General features: G+C 45.8%; 2 protein-coding genes across 2 annotated transcripts; both read left to right on the top strand.

Annotated features, from left to right (window-relative positions):
• The first annotated feature begins 331 nt into the window (after positions 1–331).
• LOC125506471 (cortical cell-delineating protein-like) lies at positions 332–1,079 on the top strand. The gene has a single exon (XM_087522308.1). The coding sequence runs from the start codon at positions 398–400 to the stop codon at positions 776–778; it is 381 nt and encodes a 126-aa protein (XP_087378434.1). The 5' UTR covers positions 332–397; the 3' UTR covers positions 779–1,079.
• Positions 1,080–10,685: 9,606 nt separating this feature from the next.
• Positions 10,686–18,663, top strand: LOC125506472 (cortical cell-delineating protein-like). Its single transcript, XM_087525140.1, has 3 exons — positions 10,686–10,778; positions 17,976–18,005; positions 18,123–18,663. Exons 1-3 carry the CDS (start codon positions 10,686–10,688, stop codon positions 18,318–18,320), a joined length of 321 nt encoding a protein of 106 aa, XP_087381266.1. The 3' UTR covers positions 18,321–18,663.
• Positions 18,664–20,564: the final 1,901 nt, after the last annotated feature.

Genomic DNA, 20,564 nt, shown 5'->3' with positions numbered 1-20,564 from the left:
TGGCCATGGCATGAAAGTCATCACACAGCATATCTTCAACGCATTCCAGCCACGAGTATCCCGCTATTCTGTGTGCGGAGCTTGTTTGAAAAATGGATGCCCATCAAGTATTGAAACTCGCCGGGCGTATATCTCGCTCTAATCATTTTGTTGGCTAGCGTAGCGCATAGAGATTCAGAGCATCCATAAGCGTAAGGCTACACGTACGTAGATGGATTTTATGTAGTTTAAGTTAAGCTGTAGAATTAAACTTGAACGATCAATCATGGGATCAACATGTACGTGCGACCGGGCTATAAATACCACCCCCCACAGAGCTCAAACTCACAGCACCTACAAATCCTTGCTACTTGCTACCTATAGTAAGCATTGCTTCCTCTCGATCAAAGATTTCGCAATGGCGCCATCGACCAAGCTCTTCCTCCTGCTCCTCGGCCTGAACCTGATGGTCGCCGCTGTGCACGGTGGCTGCGGACCCCACTGCCCGACCCCGCCGCCACCGTCGACGACCAACGGCTCGTGTCCGATCGACACGCTGAAGCTGGGCGTGTGCGCCAAGGTGCTGAACCTGCTAAAGCTTGGGCTCGGTGTGCCGCACAGCGAGACGTGCTGCCCGCTGCTGGCCGGTCTGGCCGACCTGGACGCCGCGGTGTGCCTCTGCACCGCCATCAGGGCCAAGGTCCACGGCGTCATCAACCTCAACGTCCCCATCGACCTAGTGCACCTGCTCAACCAGTGCCACAAGACCTGCCCGCCCGGCTTCACCTGCCCGCTCTGATCGATCGACGTATACTCGTCCAAGCATGGCATGCTGCGTACACATGCCATGCATTGCACCTTCCTATTCCTATATGCTACTCCAGTTTGTTTATCAGTTCATCTATATGTCTCGTGCATGCCTAAGTTTCGTGTCATGCATTCGCGTTATGCATGCATGCAGTGGTCACTTCGTGTAGTGTGTGAAAGTGTGTCATGTTGTTGTGGTGTCCAAATAAATAGGCCTCGCAATCGGGGGTTTGTATCATGATGTGAAATACCGTACCGGTTATATGCTCTGAAATATGTTGAAGTTGTGTTAACTCGAGCTGTGTGTTATATATATTCTGCCTCTTCATAGTCCACTACTAAAACATGATCAGCCCGACCATGTTTTCGAAATGGGGTTGCTTGTTCTGTGAGTAGTCCTCATGTGGTAGGTTTGTATAGGTTTTCGCCCGGTTTTCCAGTAATTAACCGGGCAACTCTCTTCTGCTTAATTAATCGATGAGGCAAATCTTTTGCCTCCGTTTCGAAAAAAAAACTACTAAAACATATACTCCCTCCATTCCATACTATAAAACCAGCATTCTTAAGTTTAAGATCAAAGAGGCATACAACTTTTTGACAAGTCAAACCTCACAAATTTTGATCAAGTTTGTGGAGAAAAACATTTACATCTGGAATGCCAAACAAATATCATTAGATTCATCATAAGAAGTAGTTTCATATTTTAGATATTTGATATGGTAGCTACAAATAGTTTTCTCTCTAAACATGATCAAAGTTTGCAATCTTTGACTTCTCAAAAAATCTATACGCGCTACATTATGGGAGGCAGGGAGTACATGCACCTAGATCAAAGTCAACTCTATGATTTATATGGATCATAGGAAGAGAAAAAGAAATAAATTGGATCAACGATGAATTAATTTATTATTGACGAGAGCTTTATCGCCAACAACATGCAGATACATGGCAAGGGAGATGTAATGCGAGACCATGCAGCAGCGATCTTTGTATGGGCTAGGCAGTTCATCTCATCCTTACATGCAGTTACGGACCAGAAACGTCTCGAAGCATAGTTAAAATGTTTAGAGTTGCATTTTCTTTGCATGGAAGTCATTGCAAAAGAAGTGGAAGCTGCGTATGGCTTGGTGTGTTCTTAGGCAGGAGAGTGTTCTATTATGTCGCATAGCGCATTTTCCTTCTTGTGTATCGGTCAAACGGGTTTGTGCAATTCAAAATGCTAGATGAAGTGGGCCGAAAGTGAGCCTGAGTTGAGCTGAGCACGCGGCTGGTTTTAGATGATGTGTGGGATTGCAGTTTTATATGGCCATCATGACTTAGGCTGGGCATTCATTAGCTACAAAATAATATTGGTATACTCTCATGAATGCACGTCAACAATTCATCTACTACCACTATAAAAGAAAGAGAAGGACAGATCCAAACAATCACATCCATCCATCATCAAAATCTAATGGCTCTTAATCCTTCTGTGTTTAACGCTACAAACCACGCATTAAGACAGTGCAATCGATCGATCTAATCTGCCCCGCAGTAAAAAAAAAGAAGAAAACCGCCCGCACGACATCCTCTTTCTCCTCGGCACGACCTCCTCCCGCACCGTTCGCCTCCTCCCCAGTCGCGCCCTTCATCGCCGCCTCGCGCGCGCCGGAGCCACGGGAAGCCGCCGCAGGTCGCCGCCTCCACAGCCGCGGGAGCCCGCCCCTTCTCGCCGCTAACAGCGAGGCCCGGTGTCGCGCAGCCACCGCCGAACCCCTCCGCCCCCGACGCCGAGGATTGAGGCTGCACACGGCCCCCAACACCGAGGGTTGGCGCCGACCACCGATCCACTATCGAAAATGATACACTTACGGATAACTTGTACGGAAAGCTGGCTACGCATTGCCGTGGCAGAACGAGAGAGCTATGTGAGCCCGCAGTTCACGCAAAGTGAAATTTTGAGCGTCAATCAGCTGACTCCCCATCTGTGCGTAGCTGTTTTCCGTGGGCTGGCCGTCCGTAAGTGTAGCAAAGTCCATCCACCACCCAGCCGGAGCGGGCGCGATTCGCCACCCGTAGATCTCCGCTCGGTCGAGGCCGCACGACGCCGCTGTGTGCCCCTCCACATCACGTCGTGGGGTTGCTGGGCACGCCGCCGCCGATTCTACGCCGACACTGACACCAACTACCGGACACTGATTCCGTGTGTTGAGGCACGTTGTTCCTGGCTGCTGCCCCCGATGCCGACGCCATCTGTCGTCCCTGAATCAGCGCGTTCCGCTGCCGCTGCCGACGCCATCTGCCCCACGAATCCTTTCCCTTGAGGTACCTTATTTTCTCTTCATCTACAAAATTCAGTGCACTCAAGATCGATGCCAACGACCAGACCTTCTCCCATGAGGTTTCTATTGCTAATGACCAGATCGATGCATGATGCATGTTTGCTAATTCTTCAGTGAATACATCAACTGATGCATAGAGACACGGATAGGCCACATTGCCCTTTGCAGTTCCATGTGATCAACTGATGTTTGTGAGTGACAATTTCAAGTACCAACTACTCTACGTATAGGATTTCAACGGGTCAAAAATCTTTTGATCTGCTACTTTTCTTTGTACTTCAGTAGTATCTTGTTCTTCTAACTGACATGCTTATGAACTAACTTGCAGTTGTTCCCACCAGATGAATGGCTGGTCGGAGAATAATTGCCATCAATGTATGCGCCAAACAGAATAAATATGATACTTGATGAATTGTCACCCGAAAGAGTTAGGTAAGCATCCACCGTTCACATGACAACTTTGATCGTTCCTGCTTCTATGTGCATATTCTCTCTGTATGCCGATATATGAATGTATATGCAGAAGTCTGGCATTGCTTAAGTACTAACTGATACTGGGACTCATCAATGAAGAATTATCATTGGCCATGGCCTTGCTTCATATCTTGAACTGCAATTTTGCTGATAAGCTTGTGTCAAATGATCTGCGGTTATGCACATAACTCGCATAGAAGCGATTTGCTTTCATTCATTCTTTTACGCAATACTTCTCTGTGTCTGTAGAATACTCTGCGAATCTAAAAAGTTTGAAGGATCTACCAATTGTGCTGAGCCCTGGTACTATACATCATATTCTCTTGAAAATGTCACTCCATACATGATACATGTTTGCACCCCACCCCCAACCCCCAGCCCTACCCACCCGCACCAGCAATATCATCGTCCAATTATTATTTTCTCATCTTAACCAAATTTTCAGCACATAAGAGTATATATTGCATGACAACACTTGCCTTTGACGACATTGCACATAGATATATAGATGACCAAATAAAAAATGAATTCAATTTCAATTCATGCTGCAGCATCTAAGTACTACTCTTTGACGACATTGCCAGGGCTGCTCTGCTTTTCGTGCATTCAAAAGCACCAACCAGTAGGTTGAATCTCGGTTGCACTTTCACCTCATCAAACCAAAGTTTTAATTGACATCATCATCTACTCCACCGCTTCATAGCCATCATTTTGTGATTATACGGTATCTAGCAGTGGTATACTCATGCTGCATATCTTTTACAGACTAACTTTTGCATTTACAAATTTTGATTTACAAATGGAGAATCGTAATCTGCTAGACATGAGGCATGAGGCAGCCACAATAGTTTAAGTTGGGAGATACCAAGTACCAACAGCAGTACCACGAAGGTTCTGTTGGAAATATGCCCTAGAGGCAATAATAAAATGGTTATTATTATATTTTCTTGTTCATGATAATTGTCTATTGTTCATGCTATAATTGTGTTATCCGGAAATCGTAATACATGTGTGAATACATAGACCACAACACGTCCCTAGTGAGCCTCTAGTTGACTAGCTCGTTGATCAAAAAATAGTCATGGTTTCCTGACTATGGACATTAGATGTCATTGATAACGGGATCACATCATTAGGAGAATGATGTGATGGACAAGACCCAATCCTAAGCATAGCTCAAAGATCGTGTAGTTCGTTTGCTAGAGCTTTTCCGAATGTCAAGTATCATTTCCTTAGACCATGAGATTGTGCAACTCCCGGATACCGTAGGAGTGCTTTGGGTGTGCCAAACGTCACAACGTAACTGGGTGACTATAAAGGTGCACTACGGGTATCTCCAAAAGTGTCTGTTGGGTTGGCACGAATCGAGACTGGGATTTGTCACTCCGTATGACGGAGAGGTATCTCTGGGCCCACTCGGTAATGCATCATCATAATGAGCTCAATGTGACCAAGTGGTTGGTCACGGGATCATGCATTACGATACGAGTAAAGTGAGTTGCCGGTAACGAGATTGAACGAGGTATTGGGATACCGACGATCGAGTCTCGGGCAAGTAACATACCGATTGACAAAGGGAATTGTATACGGGATTGATTGAATCCTCGACATCGTGGTTCATCCGATGAGATCATCAAGGAGCATGTGGGCGCCAACATGGGTATCTAGATCCCGCTGTTGGTTATTGATCGGAGAGTAGTCTCGGTCATGTCTGCGTGTCTCCCGAACCCGTAGGGTCTACACACTTAATATTCGGTAACGCCAGGGTTGTTGAGATATTAGTATACGGTAACTCAAAAGTTGTTCGGAGTCCCGGATGAGATCCCGGGCATCACGAGGAGTTCCGGAATGGTCCAGAGGTGAAGATTTATATATAGGAAGTCAAGTTTCGGCCATCGGGAAAGTTTCGGGGGTAATCGGTATTGTACCGGGACCACTGAAAGGGTCCCGGGGGTCCACCTGGTGGGGCCACCTATCCTGGAGGGCCCCATGGGCTGAAGTGGGAGGGGAACCAGCCCCTAGTGAACTGGTGCGCCCCACTTGGCTTGGGGGGCAAGCCACCCCCCTTGGCCGCCGCCCCCCTTGGAGATCCCATCTCCTAGGGCCGGCGCCCCCCTAGGGATCCTATATATAGTGGGGGGAGGGAGGGCAGCCGGACCCTAGCCCCTGGCGCCTCCCTCTCCCTCCCGTGACACCTCTCCCTCTCGCTAAGCTTGGCGAAGCCCTGCCGAGATCGCTGTTGCTTCCACCACCACGCCGTCGTGCTGCTGGATCTCCATCAGCCTCTCCTTTCCCTTGCTGGATCAAGTTGGAGGAGACGTCTTCCCAACCGTACGTGTGTTGAACGCGGAGGTGCCGTCCGTTCGGCGCTAGGTCATCGGTGATTTGGATCACGACGAGTACAACTCCATCAACCCCGTTCTCTTGAACGCTTCTGCTCGCAATCTACAAGGGTATGTAGATGCACTCCCCTCTCCCTCGTTGCTAGATGACTCCATAGATTGATCTTGGTGATGCATAGAAAATTTTAAAATTCTGCTACATTCCCCAACAGGTTCTTCCTCCTTCCTCTGCCCATAGTTAATTCATTCAGTTCTAGCTGGGTTTCAGGAAAGTATTTGCATGGAGAATGCAAGAGATGCAAGCTTTAAATAAGAACAAAGGGCACAAATCCTTTCCAGATCAGTGAAACCCCCCTTTGATATCCCTGGCATGCATGTTCTTTTATTCTCTCGCTTGAGTTTCACATACATAGGACGCACCTGGGTCGGTCATGTGCACCACCTCTGTATGATCAACCAATGATTGTCTCTGTTATGGTGCAACTTTTGAATCCTGATCATGTTTAATTTCCTTCCTTCAAATTGATGCAATGTGCTATGTTGTCTTATTTTTTCAGGTATACACCGAAAGAGTGAAGAAAACTCTCCTTCATTTTGTTTTAGTATTGGAATCATCTACCGACCAGGCACTTGGTGAGAGTTTGTCCTATGCGATAGCATTAACAAGACTGTTGATAAACATCGATTATATTGACAAATTAGTATTCCTATTCGTATCAGCATTCCCTCGCATTATAAAAGTCATTAACTATAAGTTACAAAAATAACTTATATAGTCCATCTACACAGGAATCAAACGAGCATGCTTTGTATGATTCTCTTTCATCTCGCCTGAGAGTGGAGCCTCAGTGGAAGGTCCTGTAGCATGGATGCACAGTGGAAGCTGAAGGTCAGTCCTTTTATTTTGTTGATAATTTCTTTGACATGGATTGTAATATATATGACCCGATTAAGATTCGATTCCATAACTGGTTCCTTATACCGAGTGTTCCTTTGTGATGGAATTTCTGTACAGCTACTGAAATTTTCTTTTCAAGAGTTAGTCTTCTTGTGGTAAAGAAGAGCACAGGGAGCAGGACAAGGAGAAAGGATCTGGAAAGGAAAAGTCATATGTGAGATTCACTGAATTAATGATTTCTAACCGGTATGCTTTTCACATTGCCATTTATAGGACCACTACAGTTTGCTTTTGATTAAGGACCTTGACAGATTGAGGCAACCACATACCCTGGAGGAGCTGCTTGAGAAGAACTTCAAGGACCTTGTTGAGGTCATCCAGTGCCTGAAAAGGTCTCTTCTGGTTACCATGGATGTCGCTTGAACTATACCTTTGATCCCTTTTATATTATCCCTTCTATACAATGAACTTCAAAATTGTTCAGCTCATGTTAATATTTACTGGATTCTTCCTTGCAACGACGGACGGGCTATCATATATAATCCTACTTTGGGTGTTGGATACAGGATAGAGGTATGGGGCTCTATGTAGGCTATTGATCATGAGTTTCTTTCACCATTTCATAGTCCCAGTATTGCAGAATCGATAGGACTATGTATCCTTGTATATAATTCTCTGCTTAGTTGCACCTTTTGACAACAGTACAAAAATTCAACCTTTTTTATAAGCAGCGATCTCAAGGATGTCAATCTTGCAATATATTTATTCATATATTATAGTGTTTTGTGCCAAGATGATAGAAACAATATATTATAATATGTACCATGCTGACAAAGAAATTACATTATTATTTTTATGTATATTGCACAGTGACAACGTATTATGTGGTTGAAGAATATGCATGCATAGGTAAATGATGCAGATTTGATCATTTTGTGCATTTCCCACTTCTTAGATTATGATGATTATTGCATCATCTGGTTATAGTACTGGCGCTTTTTTTTAGTAATATGTGTCATATTTCCTCCATTGGACACATTAAGTGAAGTATTGTTGCTTCATGATGATTTTTTTTTGATATTTTCATTCTACATGTGTTTTCATTTCATTGCTTGGCATATACTAAAATTCAGAGGTTTTTCTGACAATTATAGCATCTTTATGATGCCATATGTGGGTGACACGTCAAGTCCCCCGAGGAGCACTGGTCTGAGAACATAATTATCTCTTCAAGGTAAAAAAAATGCCGCACATAATTTGGTTGTTGATAGGCTGCAACCGTGTTTATATAAAATAAAGATGATCGTCTCATTAAGTAATATGACCTTTCATTTTTAGTTAGTTTTTTTCATTTACCATATCCATCCTTAGGAGTTCCACATGAAGAAGTAATCAACCTTAATTGTCAACATATCTGAAAGTGTTTCACTGAATATATCGGAGTTTCATCATATTCACTATATTCATAAAGAAAAAATGTTTTGTTAACATTGAAGTCACTTGTCAAGCAACTTCATTGAGGTCCAACTCCAGCATCATGTGTTGCCTTACAAGCTTTTTAATCTTTATATCTTGCACAAACAATGAGTGATTAACGAAGCGAAGGAAGGTTGTCGTTCCTGTCTTGTGGTACTGCCAGCCTCAACGCGAGCCCTTCTACAGCTACTTCAAAGGCCCTGTCACCAAGAGCCAAAGTACTATCTTATTTGATCCATGTGAAATTGAGAGGGTGATAGGCCAGAACTTTAGAGTTGCAAACACATGTGCTACTGCTACGCAGTTGCACGTGTATTCTTCACTGTTGTATATTCTAAGACCGGTAGGTAATGCCCTTCCATTCAATGGAAAATTGGATCAGGCGCAGTTGCCCGGTTGCTTTACAAATAATCCTTTTGCAATTTGCCACGGTGCTTGTTGAAGCCTCAATCTGCCCGTATTATGGATAGTAGACATATATCCTTGATGGGGTACACGTGCATGTGCACATGCGTGATTACTAGTCATGGAAAATCCTACTCTAAAATCACTGTTGTTTTTGTAATATATATATATATATTATATATATATATATATATATATATATATATATATATATAATTGTTGTAGCTACGAGGCGAGAACACGTGATAAATCCCAGTCTAACGTTGTAAGAAGATCAGAAAGCTTCCCAAGGGGCGAAAACAAAGAGAATATAAGTCTTCCAGATTTCCCCCGAGTAAAGTAAAAAGTCCTTTATTATTCTTGATAGTCTTGCGCAACTCCTTCCCCTGCTGAAACATTTTCATTTCAAATCAGGTTATTCTCTAGCTTCTACGACTTCATGTGAAGGATAGCGGGCGTACTCCCCGAAGAGCGCAATGCGTGGATGATGTTTGGGTGTCATTTTTTGTGTTTTCCTTTGTCTTATTTTTTTCCTTTTTTCCTTTTCTCCTTTTTCTGTTTTGCTTTCTTCACCTTTTATTTGCATTTATGTTTACTTTGTTCATTTTCTGTTTTTCTTTTATTTTTGAAAAATACATGAATATATATTAACCGGCCATGTGCTTAGCTCAACTCAGGCTCACTTTCAAAGTAACATTAACATTTTTTCTGAAACCTATTAAATAAAAACATACTTTCTAATAATAAAAATATTACTAAATGTGCTGCACTATTAAGCATTAAAGATCTGTCAAGGCTTCCCGCCAGAAAAATGGATCTGTCAAGGCGCAATGCCCACTATCCTTCACATAAAACGTTTAATAGGATGACTCATTCATCCTTGCATGCACTAGAAATTCGTTAGATACAAATTAGTCCATCGAATAATAAAGCTAGATTCATCCGTGCATAAACTAGTAATTATTCAGTATGCCACATACTAAACGCAGTGTGGGTCTTTGCATACAACAAACAGTACGCTCATTTATTTTACCTAGACTAGAAGCTCAACAGCGGCAAACAACATTTCCAAGGATAGAGAGCATATGATTTCACTTTTACGAAATCTCAAGTGTTCTAATACTTTTTAGGTATTGATTACCTAAAAAGGCATACTATTACCTCACACAAAAGTTTAGTACTCAAAGTGCGCAATATTGCCAGAAAGTACGATAAGTGTAGGTGTTGATCCAAAGATTGAAAGATGACTGAAATATAAATATATTATAGGCAATTGAAAAATAGAAAATTAGTAATTTCTTCACGCGCCCTTGTTCACTCAAAGCGGCCTAGCTCCATCACATGAATATCGTAAGCTAGAGTTTTTGTGTGGCGATATTGTAAACTAGCTACTAAAACAGTGTAATTCCCTTGTCAATATTGAAATTATTTGCCAGCACAACCACTGCCCATTGGGGACAATTAACTAATAATTAGACAGCTAGTTGTAGCGTATGTGTCCATGCTTGACAACGAGCCAGTATAATAAACAAAGTACCAAACGTATACTAGACATCTCTGCGCTGGTAGTAGCTTGCATGTGCATGCATGGCCACATGTTATCTCCCATATTTTCCTCCCGTGACCCTGAGGATCAGGCTATGTGCCAGCTCGTAGTGCTGCCATGCATATATATTCCTTTGTCCTATACTATGTGTGCTCTCAAGATAACCGCTAAATTTGCAAACCCATCAAACATATGTCATGGTGCAGGTCTAAGGTTTTTGTTCGTTCGCGAACAAATTAAGCTCCAATAATGGTGCAGTAGTGGTCGTACATATTTTTCGCAAATTACGGCAAGAGTCAAACTCGATATATCATGACGGTCTTGCCCTTGTTGCACAATGCAGACTACATCCCGGCCTATAAATACCACCCCAAGCAACCAAAGAAAATTATCACAAGCTAGCAAGCCCACCTAGCTCAGCCACAACCAACATAGCAATGGCGCCCTCCAAGCCCGCCCTCTTCCTCGCTCTGAACCTGGTCCTCGTGGCAGCTGCGCATGGCTGCGGGTCGTACTGCGGCAACACACCGGCCGTGTTGGCAATAAGCCATGTCCGTGCCCATGTGGTGGTGATCGGCGTCGGCGCGCTAGGTCTGGTCCGTGGTGGGCACGGGTGTGTGTGCCGGCATGAGTCCGTGCTCGCGTGAGTTAGCTACCTGCATGCATCAGATGGATACATGCGTGTGTGTAGTTGGCTGGGTCATAGGTACTGGCCGAGTAGTCAGCATGCATGCAGTTTGGTTAGTTAGGTGCATAGAATTTGCTTGGTGGAGGTAGTAGCCGAGCTGAGTCAAGTTAGTTAGCTGCATGCAGAGTCATGTGGATCATGGAGAAACTAGTGGAGTAGTGGCTCTAGTGGTGACGTGAAGTGCATGACAGAAGTGCCTAAACCTTGTGTATATATACTACTTTGAGATGAATGGAAATGAGAGCCGTGAGGGCTGGATACACAATGTAGCCACGGTGGGCATCAAGAAAGTTTGTCTTGGCAAAGCCATTTTGGTCTTCTTCCTTGTGCATGTGTGTGTGCGTGCGTGTGTAGAGTTCATCACCATGTGTGTGTTTGTGAGAGCTAGAAGAAGAGCGGCGCCAACAATTGGTATTCAGAGCCACAAGGTTCGAGGGGCTGCCGTGGCGTGCGGCGGCATCCGCGGCGCGCGCGGCGAGTCCACGGCGGTTCATTGTGATGTCGTGCGCGCGACGAGCACGGTGGTCGCGGAGGCGAGGAGGTCGCGGAGGACCTGCATGGTGGCGCAGAGGCCGCAGCAGCTCGGCACGACGACCGTGGAGGCACAGTGACGCGAGGCACGGAGACACTGCACGGCGGCGCATGGAGCTGCGGGTTTCGGTAGCGGCAACGAGTGGCGCACGACTGGGCGCAGCGCGGCGGTAGCTGCATCGGCGGCGGTGCGCGACAGCGGCCGGCAAGGTGGTCGCGTTGCACGGCATCTGCGGCGGCTCGTGCTGGAAGGACACAGTGGCGTCGGGCGGCAGCAACCATGGCGACGAGCCTGTCGCGTCGGGCGCGTGTAGGGGCGCGCGCCGGGCGCGTAGGGCGCGTTGTGAGTTTTCTGTTCTCTGTAAACACATGTTCTGATAGGTGTCCGAGTCTGTAAAAGATAGGAAAAGTTCAGGTCTCGTTTGAAGTCGTTTTAGGGTCAAACTCTTAGAGATAAAGTGTGTTTTAAATCTGGTCGGTTTGTGATCAGGGTCACGACGTGTTGGGCACGAATAGTAGGCCGAGTTGGTCATGAGGTCGGCTCCTTGAGCCCTATATAATGTGAAATAAAGATCCAGAAAAATCTGCACGTTGGCAGTATCGAACCTTCTCTGTTTCGATCTGTTTCTTTTGTTCTTCATCTATCTCCTGCGTTTTTTCGATCTTGGAGCTAACACGTGGTATCAGAGCCTCGTTGTGATCGCCTAGTACCCGGTGATCATGGTGGATGACGACTTGAGCAAGCAGAGGGCTGCAGCAGAAAGTTCCGGGGCGGCTAAAGCAATTGTCATACCCGGGACGTCATACCCTCGTTTTGATCGGGAGAACTTTGGGGTTTGGAAGGCTCTAATGGAGTGTGCCCTACGAGCCGCTGAATTGTGGGTTGTCGTGGACCCCGGCGGCAATGCCTACAAGAAGGACGGCGCCGAGCACTGCAAGGACAGGCAGGCAGCAACGGCGCTCTATTCGGTGATGCCGATGGACGTTCTTCAGCATATCATCGCCAAGGAAACGGTGAAGGAGGCATGGGATACCTTGAAGCTGCTCTTCGAGGGGCATACCCGTGTCAGGCAAGCGAATCTGCAAACTCTTTTGAGGAATTATGAAACGCTTGTGATGACTGACGATGAAACCGTGGATGCTTTTGCTTCGCGGGTGATGACGTTGGTCAATGGAATCCGCGCGCTTGGAGAAAACCTGACGGAGACTTCAGTGGTCAGGAGATTCTTGTGTGCTGCTCCTCCCCGTTACATGCAGATCGTGACGGCGATTGAGCAGTGTGTCGACCTGACTACGTTGACGGTCGATGACCTCGTTGGCCGCTACAAAGCTCATGATGAGAGGATGCGCCATAGACTCGGTGATGCTAGGGATGGCGAGCAAGTCATGCTCACGAGGGTGCAATGGCAATTGTTGATTGCAAGGGATAAGAAGGTTGGCGAGGGCTCAAGCAATACTCGCCAAGATCGTGCGCCAAAAGAACAGAATAAGAGGAATGCGGGGGACAGTGCTCCAAAGAAGAAGAAGTTCGATAAGCGCAAGATCAAGTGTTATAATTGTGGCATCATGGGGCACTTCAAGTCTGAGTGTAGGAAGCCAGCGAAGGAGCAGGCATATATCGCGAAGAAGGGTGACATTGATGATGATCAAGCCAACATGCTGCTGTGTGAAATCTATGAGTTTCCAGAGGTGGACGTACAGATGCAAGTAGCTGAAACCGTTGCACTTGTGGAGAAGAAAATTTATCTCCACCAGGAAGAAGAGAAGAGGGCCGGAAACTTTTGGTACCTTGATACGGGCGCAAGCAACCATATGTCGGGGGATAGGACCCAATTCAGCTAAGCATGACTGTTGGAGGGACGGTCAGGTTCGGTGACGGCAAAACAGTGCCAATCTTAGGGAGAGGCATAGTGGTCTTCGAAGCAAAGAGTGGTGAGCACAAGATTCTCACAGATGTTTATTACATTCCCATGCTAAAGACGAACATAATTAGTTTGGGACAGCTCGAAGAGAGGGGCTGCAAAATTGTGCTCGAAGACGGATATTTGTGGGGCTATGATCGTCAAAGAAATCTCATGATGCGTGTGAAGAGGTCTCAGAACAGAATGTATGTCCTGAATTTGGACAAGGCACAGCCGGTGTGTTTTCTAGCAAAGTTTGATGAAACAGCGTGGAAGTGGCACTCACGTTTTGGTCACTTGAATTTTCATGCATTGAGGAAATTGGGAAAGCAGCAGATGGTGAGTGGACTGCCCATGATTGATCATGTTGATCAGCTTTGCACTGGATGTTTAGTTGGCAAGCAACGCCGAGGTGCATTTCCGAGAGAAGCAAAATTCAGAGCTTCAAAAGTTTTGGAGCTGGTTCATGGTGATTTATGTGGACCCATTACTCCGGCTACCCCATCCGGGAAGAAGTATTTTTTGCTCATAGTAGATGACTACAGCAGGTATATGTGGTTGGTCTTGTTGAGGAGTAAAGATGAGGCACTTGAAGCTTTCAGAAAGGTGAAAATTGCAGCTGAGGTTGAATCTGAAGAAAAGTTGAAGGCGTTAAGGACTGACCGAGGAGGGGAATTTACCTCTAATGAGTTTAAAGCTTATTGTGAGAAGCATGGGATTAAGCGGTGCTTGATGGCACCCTATACTCCGCAGCAAAACGGAGTCGTTGAGAGGAGAAATCAAACCATTGTAGCTATGGCCAGAAGTATGTTGAAAAGCAAAAGGCTACCAGGGAGATTTTGGGGAGAAGCCGTGACTACTGCTGTTTATTTACTCAATAGAGCTCCGACAAAGAGTGTTGTTGGAATGACACTGTACGAGGCATGGTGTGGTAGAAAACCCTCGGTTGATCATCTTCGGACTTTTCGATCTATTGCTCATATCAAGGTGTTGGGTGCACACAACGCAAAGCTAGCGGACAGAAGTATACCCACAATTTTGTTGGGCTATGAGCAAGGTTCAAAGGCATATCGAGTCTATAACCCAGCAACGAAGAAAGTACAAGTGTCACGTGATGTAGTTTTTGATGAGGAAAAAGCCTAGAATTGGGACGGCGTAGCAGTGGAGGACCGTCCTACAGGAGGTGATGACATGTTTGTTGTATCCTATCACACTGATCCTGCAGGCCACCATAACGACAACGACGTACATGAAGATGGGCTTGATGTTGATGACGATCCTGGACATGGCGGCGGAAATCCGGGATCCGGCAGTGCACCTGGAACCCCCATGGCGCGTACACCCAGCCACGGCTTGCCCAGCTCCCCCTCTACCCCAGAAGGTGGACCATGGTGGGGTGATGATGATGGAGATGACGGATCAGCAGCTGGAGCTCGCTCAGAAACAGCAGCAAAAAACGCTGCCGTGGCAGCGAAATCTGGCATGCAATCTGCAGGGACGCCCAGAAACGCTGCCGTGGCAGCCGAAAATTCTGAAGGTGCAGATTTCAGGGATGATGATGATCTAGGAAGCACGGTGGGAGGGAGCGCGATGGGGGAGACTCGTGAGTCCCCTGAGCGTACTCCGGGAAGGCCGCCAACGCCGGTGAAGCTCCGGCGAGTATTGGATCTTTATCCAAAGGAGGCTCTTCGGAAAATTAATCCCGTGCGAATGAAAAAGAGAGGAGATCGAATGAAAAAGAGAGGAGATCATTGCTTGTTTTCTGAAGTAGAACCAGCCACGTTCGAAGAGGCAAACGATGAAGAGTCTTGGCGCAGCGCCATGATAGAGGAGCTCGGTTCAATTGAAGAAAATCAAACATGGAGTCTTGTTGATCTTCCAAGTGGACACAATGCAATTGGGCTCAAGTGGGTGTTTAAAGTTAAAAAAGATTCACAAGGAGCAGTGGTGAAACACAAAGCAAGGTTGGTGGCCAAGGGGTTTGTACAGCAGCAAGGCATTGATTTTGAAGAAGTTTTTGCTCCGGTTGCAAGGATGGAGTCAGTTCGGTTGTTGATTGCACTAGCAGCTCAAGAGTCATGGTCTTTGCATCACATGGATGTGATGTCGGCCTTTCTCAATGGAGATCTAGAGGAGGAGGTATATGTGCAGCAACCCACTGGTTTTGTCAAGAAAGGAGAGGAACATAAGGTATATAAGTTGCATAAAGCTTTGTACGGTTTGAAGCAGGCCCCTAGAGCATGGAATACTAAACTTCATAATACTTTGATTTCACTTGGTTTTGAGAAGTGTCCACTAGAGCATGCCATGTATAAAAGAGGTATAGATGCAAGTCGTCTACTCATTGGTGTGTATGTTGATGACCTCCTAATCACTGGTGCAAGTGAGAAGGAGATTGGAAGATTCAAGAAGCAGATGAAGGAATTGTTCAAAATGAGTGATCTAGGCTTGTTAAGCTTTTACCTTGGGATTAAGGTACATCAAAGTAGAGATGGGATCACATTGTGCCAAGAGGCATATGCCACAAAAATTCTGGTGAATTGTGGCATGGATGATTGCAATCCTTCACATATGCCTATGGAGGCTAAGCTCAAGTTGAGCAAACGGAGTGAGGCGCCGGCCGTTGATCCAACAGATTACAGAAGCATTGTGGGGAGCCTAAGGTACTTGGTGAACACAAGGGCTGATTTGGCCTACTCTGTTGGGATCGTTAGTAGATACATGGAGCACCCTACTACTGAACATCTAGCTGCGGTGAAGCAAATTTTGAGGTATGTTAAGGGCACTCCAAAATATGGCTGCAAGTACACAAGAAAGAAAGAGGCAAGACCACCATTGGTGGGCTATAGTGATAGTGATATGGCAGGAGACGTGGACGACAGGAAAAGTACTACTGGTGTTGCTTTTTTCTTAGGTGAAAATTTGATCTCTTGGCTGTCACAGAAGCAGAAGGTAGTGGCACTTTCTTCTTGCGAAGTGGAGTACATTGCAGGAGCGGCTGCGGCGTGTCAGGGAGTTTGGCTCAGTAGATTATATGCGGACTTGATGGGAGAACAGCCGAAGCAAGTGAAGCTACATATTGACAATAAATCCACCATATCTTTGTGCAAGAATCCTGTGCATCATGATCGTAGCAAGCACATTGATGTAAAGTTCCACTACATTCGCGAGTGTGTGGAAGAAGGGAGGATGGAGGTTGAGCATGTCAATACAAACGATCAACTCGCGGACATTTTAACGAAGTCACTTGGGAAGGTGAAGTTTCAAGAGATGTGTGAGAAGATCGAAGTAAAAGCTGTCAAGTAGTCATAACATCGTGTTTAGGGGGGGTGAATGTGAGTTTTCTGTTCTCTGTAAACACATGTTCTGATAGGTGTCCGAGTCTGTAAAAGATAGGAAAAGTTCAGATCTCGTTTGAAGTCGTTTTAGGGTCAAACTCTTAGAGATAAAGTGTGTTTTAAACCTGGTCGGTTTGTGATTAGGGTCACGAGTTGTTGGGCACAAATAGTAGGCCGAGTTGGTCGTGAGGTCGGCTCCTTGAGCCCTATATAATGTGAAATAAAGACCCAGAAAATTCTGCATGTTGGCAGTACCAAACTTTCTCTGTTTCGATCTGTTTCTTTTGTTCTTCATCTACCTCCTGCGTTTTTTCGATCTTGGAGCTAACACGCGTCGGGTCCACGACGTCTGGTGCAGTCGGGCTCATCGGGCGCGTACGGTGCGCGTGGGACGTGCGGGACGCACCGGTGCGATTGGGCTCGTCGGGCGCGTCGGATGCGCGCGGGACGTGCGGGGCACCGAGGGACGTTTGGCGTGTGTCGCCAGCAGAGAAGGAGCTCGGCGTATGTCGTCAGAGACGTGATGGAGCACGGTGCAACCAGCGTCAGTGCGCCGGGTTGGGTCCGTGGCGGTGCGACCGGCGTCGTTGCGCTAGGTCGGGTCCGCGGGCTGGGTCACGCTCGTGACGACGACAATAATGAGAGCTGCAATAACTCCGGCAATGGCGAGGTCATGGCTTAGAAGATGAGTGTTGGCAATAAGCCATGTCCGTGCCCATGTGGTGGTGACCGGCGTCGGCGCGCTAGGTCTGGTCCGTGGTGGGCACGGGTGTGTGTGCCGGCATGAGTCCGTGCTCGCGTGAGTTAGCTACCTGCATGCATCAGATGGATACATGCGTGTGTGTAGTTGGCTGGGTCATAGGTACTGGCCGAGTAGTCAGCATGCATGCAGTTTGGTTAGTTAGGTGCATAGAATTTGCTTGGTGGAGGTAGTAGCCGAGCTGAGTCAAGTTAGTTAGCTACATGCAGAGTCATGTGGATCATGGAGAAACTAGTGGAGTAGTGGCTCTAATGGTGACGTAAAGTGCATGACAGAAGTGCCTAAACCTTGTGTATATATACTACTTTGAGATGAATGGAAATGAGAGCCGTGAGGGCTGGATACACAATGTAGCCACGGTGGGCATCAAGAAAGTTTGTCTTGGCAAAGCCACTTTGGTCTTCTTTCTTGATGCATGTGTGTGCGCGTGCGTGTGTAGAGTTCATCATCATGTGTGTATTTGTGAGAGCTAGAAGAAGAGCGGCGCTGCAAAGAGGCGGCGCCAACAGGCCGTCCCAGTGCCAACCCCGCCGATCGCTGTGCCCCCGCCGGCCGTCCCAGTCCCAACCCCGCCGACGACCGGAGGAGGCAGCGGCACCTGCTCGATCAACACGCTGAAGCTGAAGGCGTGCGCCAACGTACTGAACCTGCTAAAGCTCAACCTAGGTGTGCCGGCGAGCGAGGACTGCTGCCCGCTGCTGGGCGGGCTCGCCGACCTCGACGCCGCCGTCTGCCTCTACACCGCCATCAAGGCCAACGTCCTCGGCATCAAGCTCAATGTCCCCATCGACCTCGTCCTCCTCCTCAACCAGTGCGGCAAGACCTGCCCAGCCGACTTCACCTGCCCCAGCTGATTCACCCATCATCCATTGATCGATGCATCACAAACCATGCATCGTCATCATCACACTTATCATACGCATGCACCTACGTATTTTGTTTCCTGTTCCAGTTCGTCGTCATCGCACTCGTCGCTCATGGATGCATGCGTTTAGGTGTTCATTTCTTTCAGGGACTGCTTATAAAATAGTAGTCGGTCATTTCTTCCAGATATCTAAATGCATGGTTCGCGTATTGTACAATGATGTGTACAAATTGTACACGTACGTGGAGTAAAATGATTCAGGTTGTGTTTAACTCGACCCGTGATATATTGCCAGCTTGTACGCATGCATTATTGCATGAATGGTGATGAGATTCACATCTGGTATCTGATCATGGCCTCTCTTCTTTGCTATTGCGAGTTTTTTTTTTTTGCAGAAACTTTCAACCTATTCATCTTCAATGATGGAAGTACAAAGAACAATAGAGGTAATAAAAATTACAACCATTAGACGATATTAAGAAACAGGAAAGGGTTACAGGAAAATAACTACAAATTATACTGAGTCCAATCCCTTAATTGTGGTCCTGTCTTGCATAAAATCCTCGGTACAGAAGGGATGCATGACAAAAAATAGGAAGTTTTTATGGTACTACCTCCGTCACGGTTTAGAAGGCGCGCTTGGAAATTCTCTGAGACTTAGGTGATTATCTATTGGTTATGAGATGGGCTAAAAAATAGCATTCACACTACGCATGCATATAGAAATAGTATATCGGAGTACTAATTAGCTATTAGAAATAAATGCAATGCGCCGTAAACCTTGTCTATTGTGAAAACACATGCAAATTTAACTATGTCTTCTAAACCGTGACTATATTGTGTAGTAGTATTGACTTGATCACATGGTTAATATGGTTCGACTTGTAGTTAGGCTCAAGGTTAATTTGGTAATTTCCGGTTAACCTAATATGCGTACATTTGTTGTTTAACATGGTACTGATCCTAATTAATCTATGATTATTTGAATAATTGCAGTCGCTGATGCAGTTAACTCTCCACCGCCCCCCTGCCCGCCGCTCACCGGAGCATCTCCTCCGCCTTACCGGTGTTGCATGCATGCCTCCGCCTCCTGCCCACCTCAGCCATCCATCTGCCCGCCCTAGCCAACCACCAGCCGCATGTCCTCGTCTGTTAGAAACGAGTTTATCACTTATAACATTCTAACGTGAGAACCAGTACTAGTTGGTATGGTACTTGATTTGTAGTACTATATATAATATAGACTTGTTTCAGAAGTACTGGTAGAAACTATCTGGTATGATTTGGCTAGCTTGACCTATGATTGTCTCGGCACATGAGGAGCGGGTTCAGGACATTTGCAATTAGCAGCTGCCTTCAATTAAGAATTTCTACCAGCGCTTCTGATCCAAAGATCAACACGAATTCGACCCGGAAAAGGCATGGTTACTGAAGTGAATCACGAATACCGTTTGTTGATAATATGAAATCCGTAATCTATCTGGTTTATAACAGTGAATTGCCTAAAATGCTGTTGATGTCCAAATATACTACCACAATTTTTCTGTAGTGTTGTCTAATTTGGGCCAATGGATCACGAAAAAAAGTCCCAAAATAATTCAAGACTGTAAAGGACTCAAAATATATACTCCCTCCATCCATAAAAACAAATAACATTTTGGACTTTTCTCAAAGGAAAGTTGAAATTTTCGAGCACCAATTCTATTGTATTCCTCTAAAAGATATCTATTTTATATTATTTGATTTGAAAATAGAAAATCATATGCCTAGATTTGTATTGAGAAGTGTAATTTATTTTGTTGTTGTTATACCTCTATTGAAATACCAGCTTGTTGTCAAAGTTACACTTTGTGTCAATGTATAAAACATCACATTATGGTGAACTAAGAAAAACACCACGATAAGTAAATATGGACTGAGGCTGAAAGCGATCCACGAGAAATGGCCCATTTTCTAGCTGTTGATGCTGAAAATATCAGCTCTTGTAAGGTCATTTGCACTCCATCCTGTCACTGGAATACTGATCGGATACGCTCTCCCTTTCTTGAATCTCAAGTTGTCAACTCTCTAGTTTGTGTCATAGCCTTGAAATGATCCCTTCTTGTAGTAGTCAAATTGACTCAATGTTTGTACATATATGGGAAATTCAAGCAGCTAGAGAGCGCAAGTTTTGGATGCATCCACATTAGTATATCCTAGTACATCGCTCGACCACATGTACAGCTAGATATGC

Source organism: Triticum urartu, chromosome 5A (assembly GCF_056163025.1).
Source record: "Triticum urartu cultivar PI428250 chromosome 5A, HENAU_Tu73, whole genome shotgun sequence".
Taxonomy (NCBI): Eukaryota; Viridiplantae; Streptophyta; class Magnoliopsida; order Poales; family Poaceae; genus Triticum; species Triticum urartu.
Note: the sequence above shows the minus strand (reverse complement) of the source record. Positions and strands in the feature narration are given on the sequence as shown.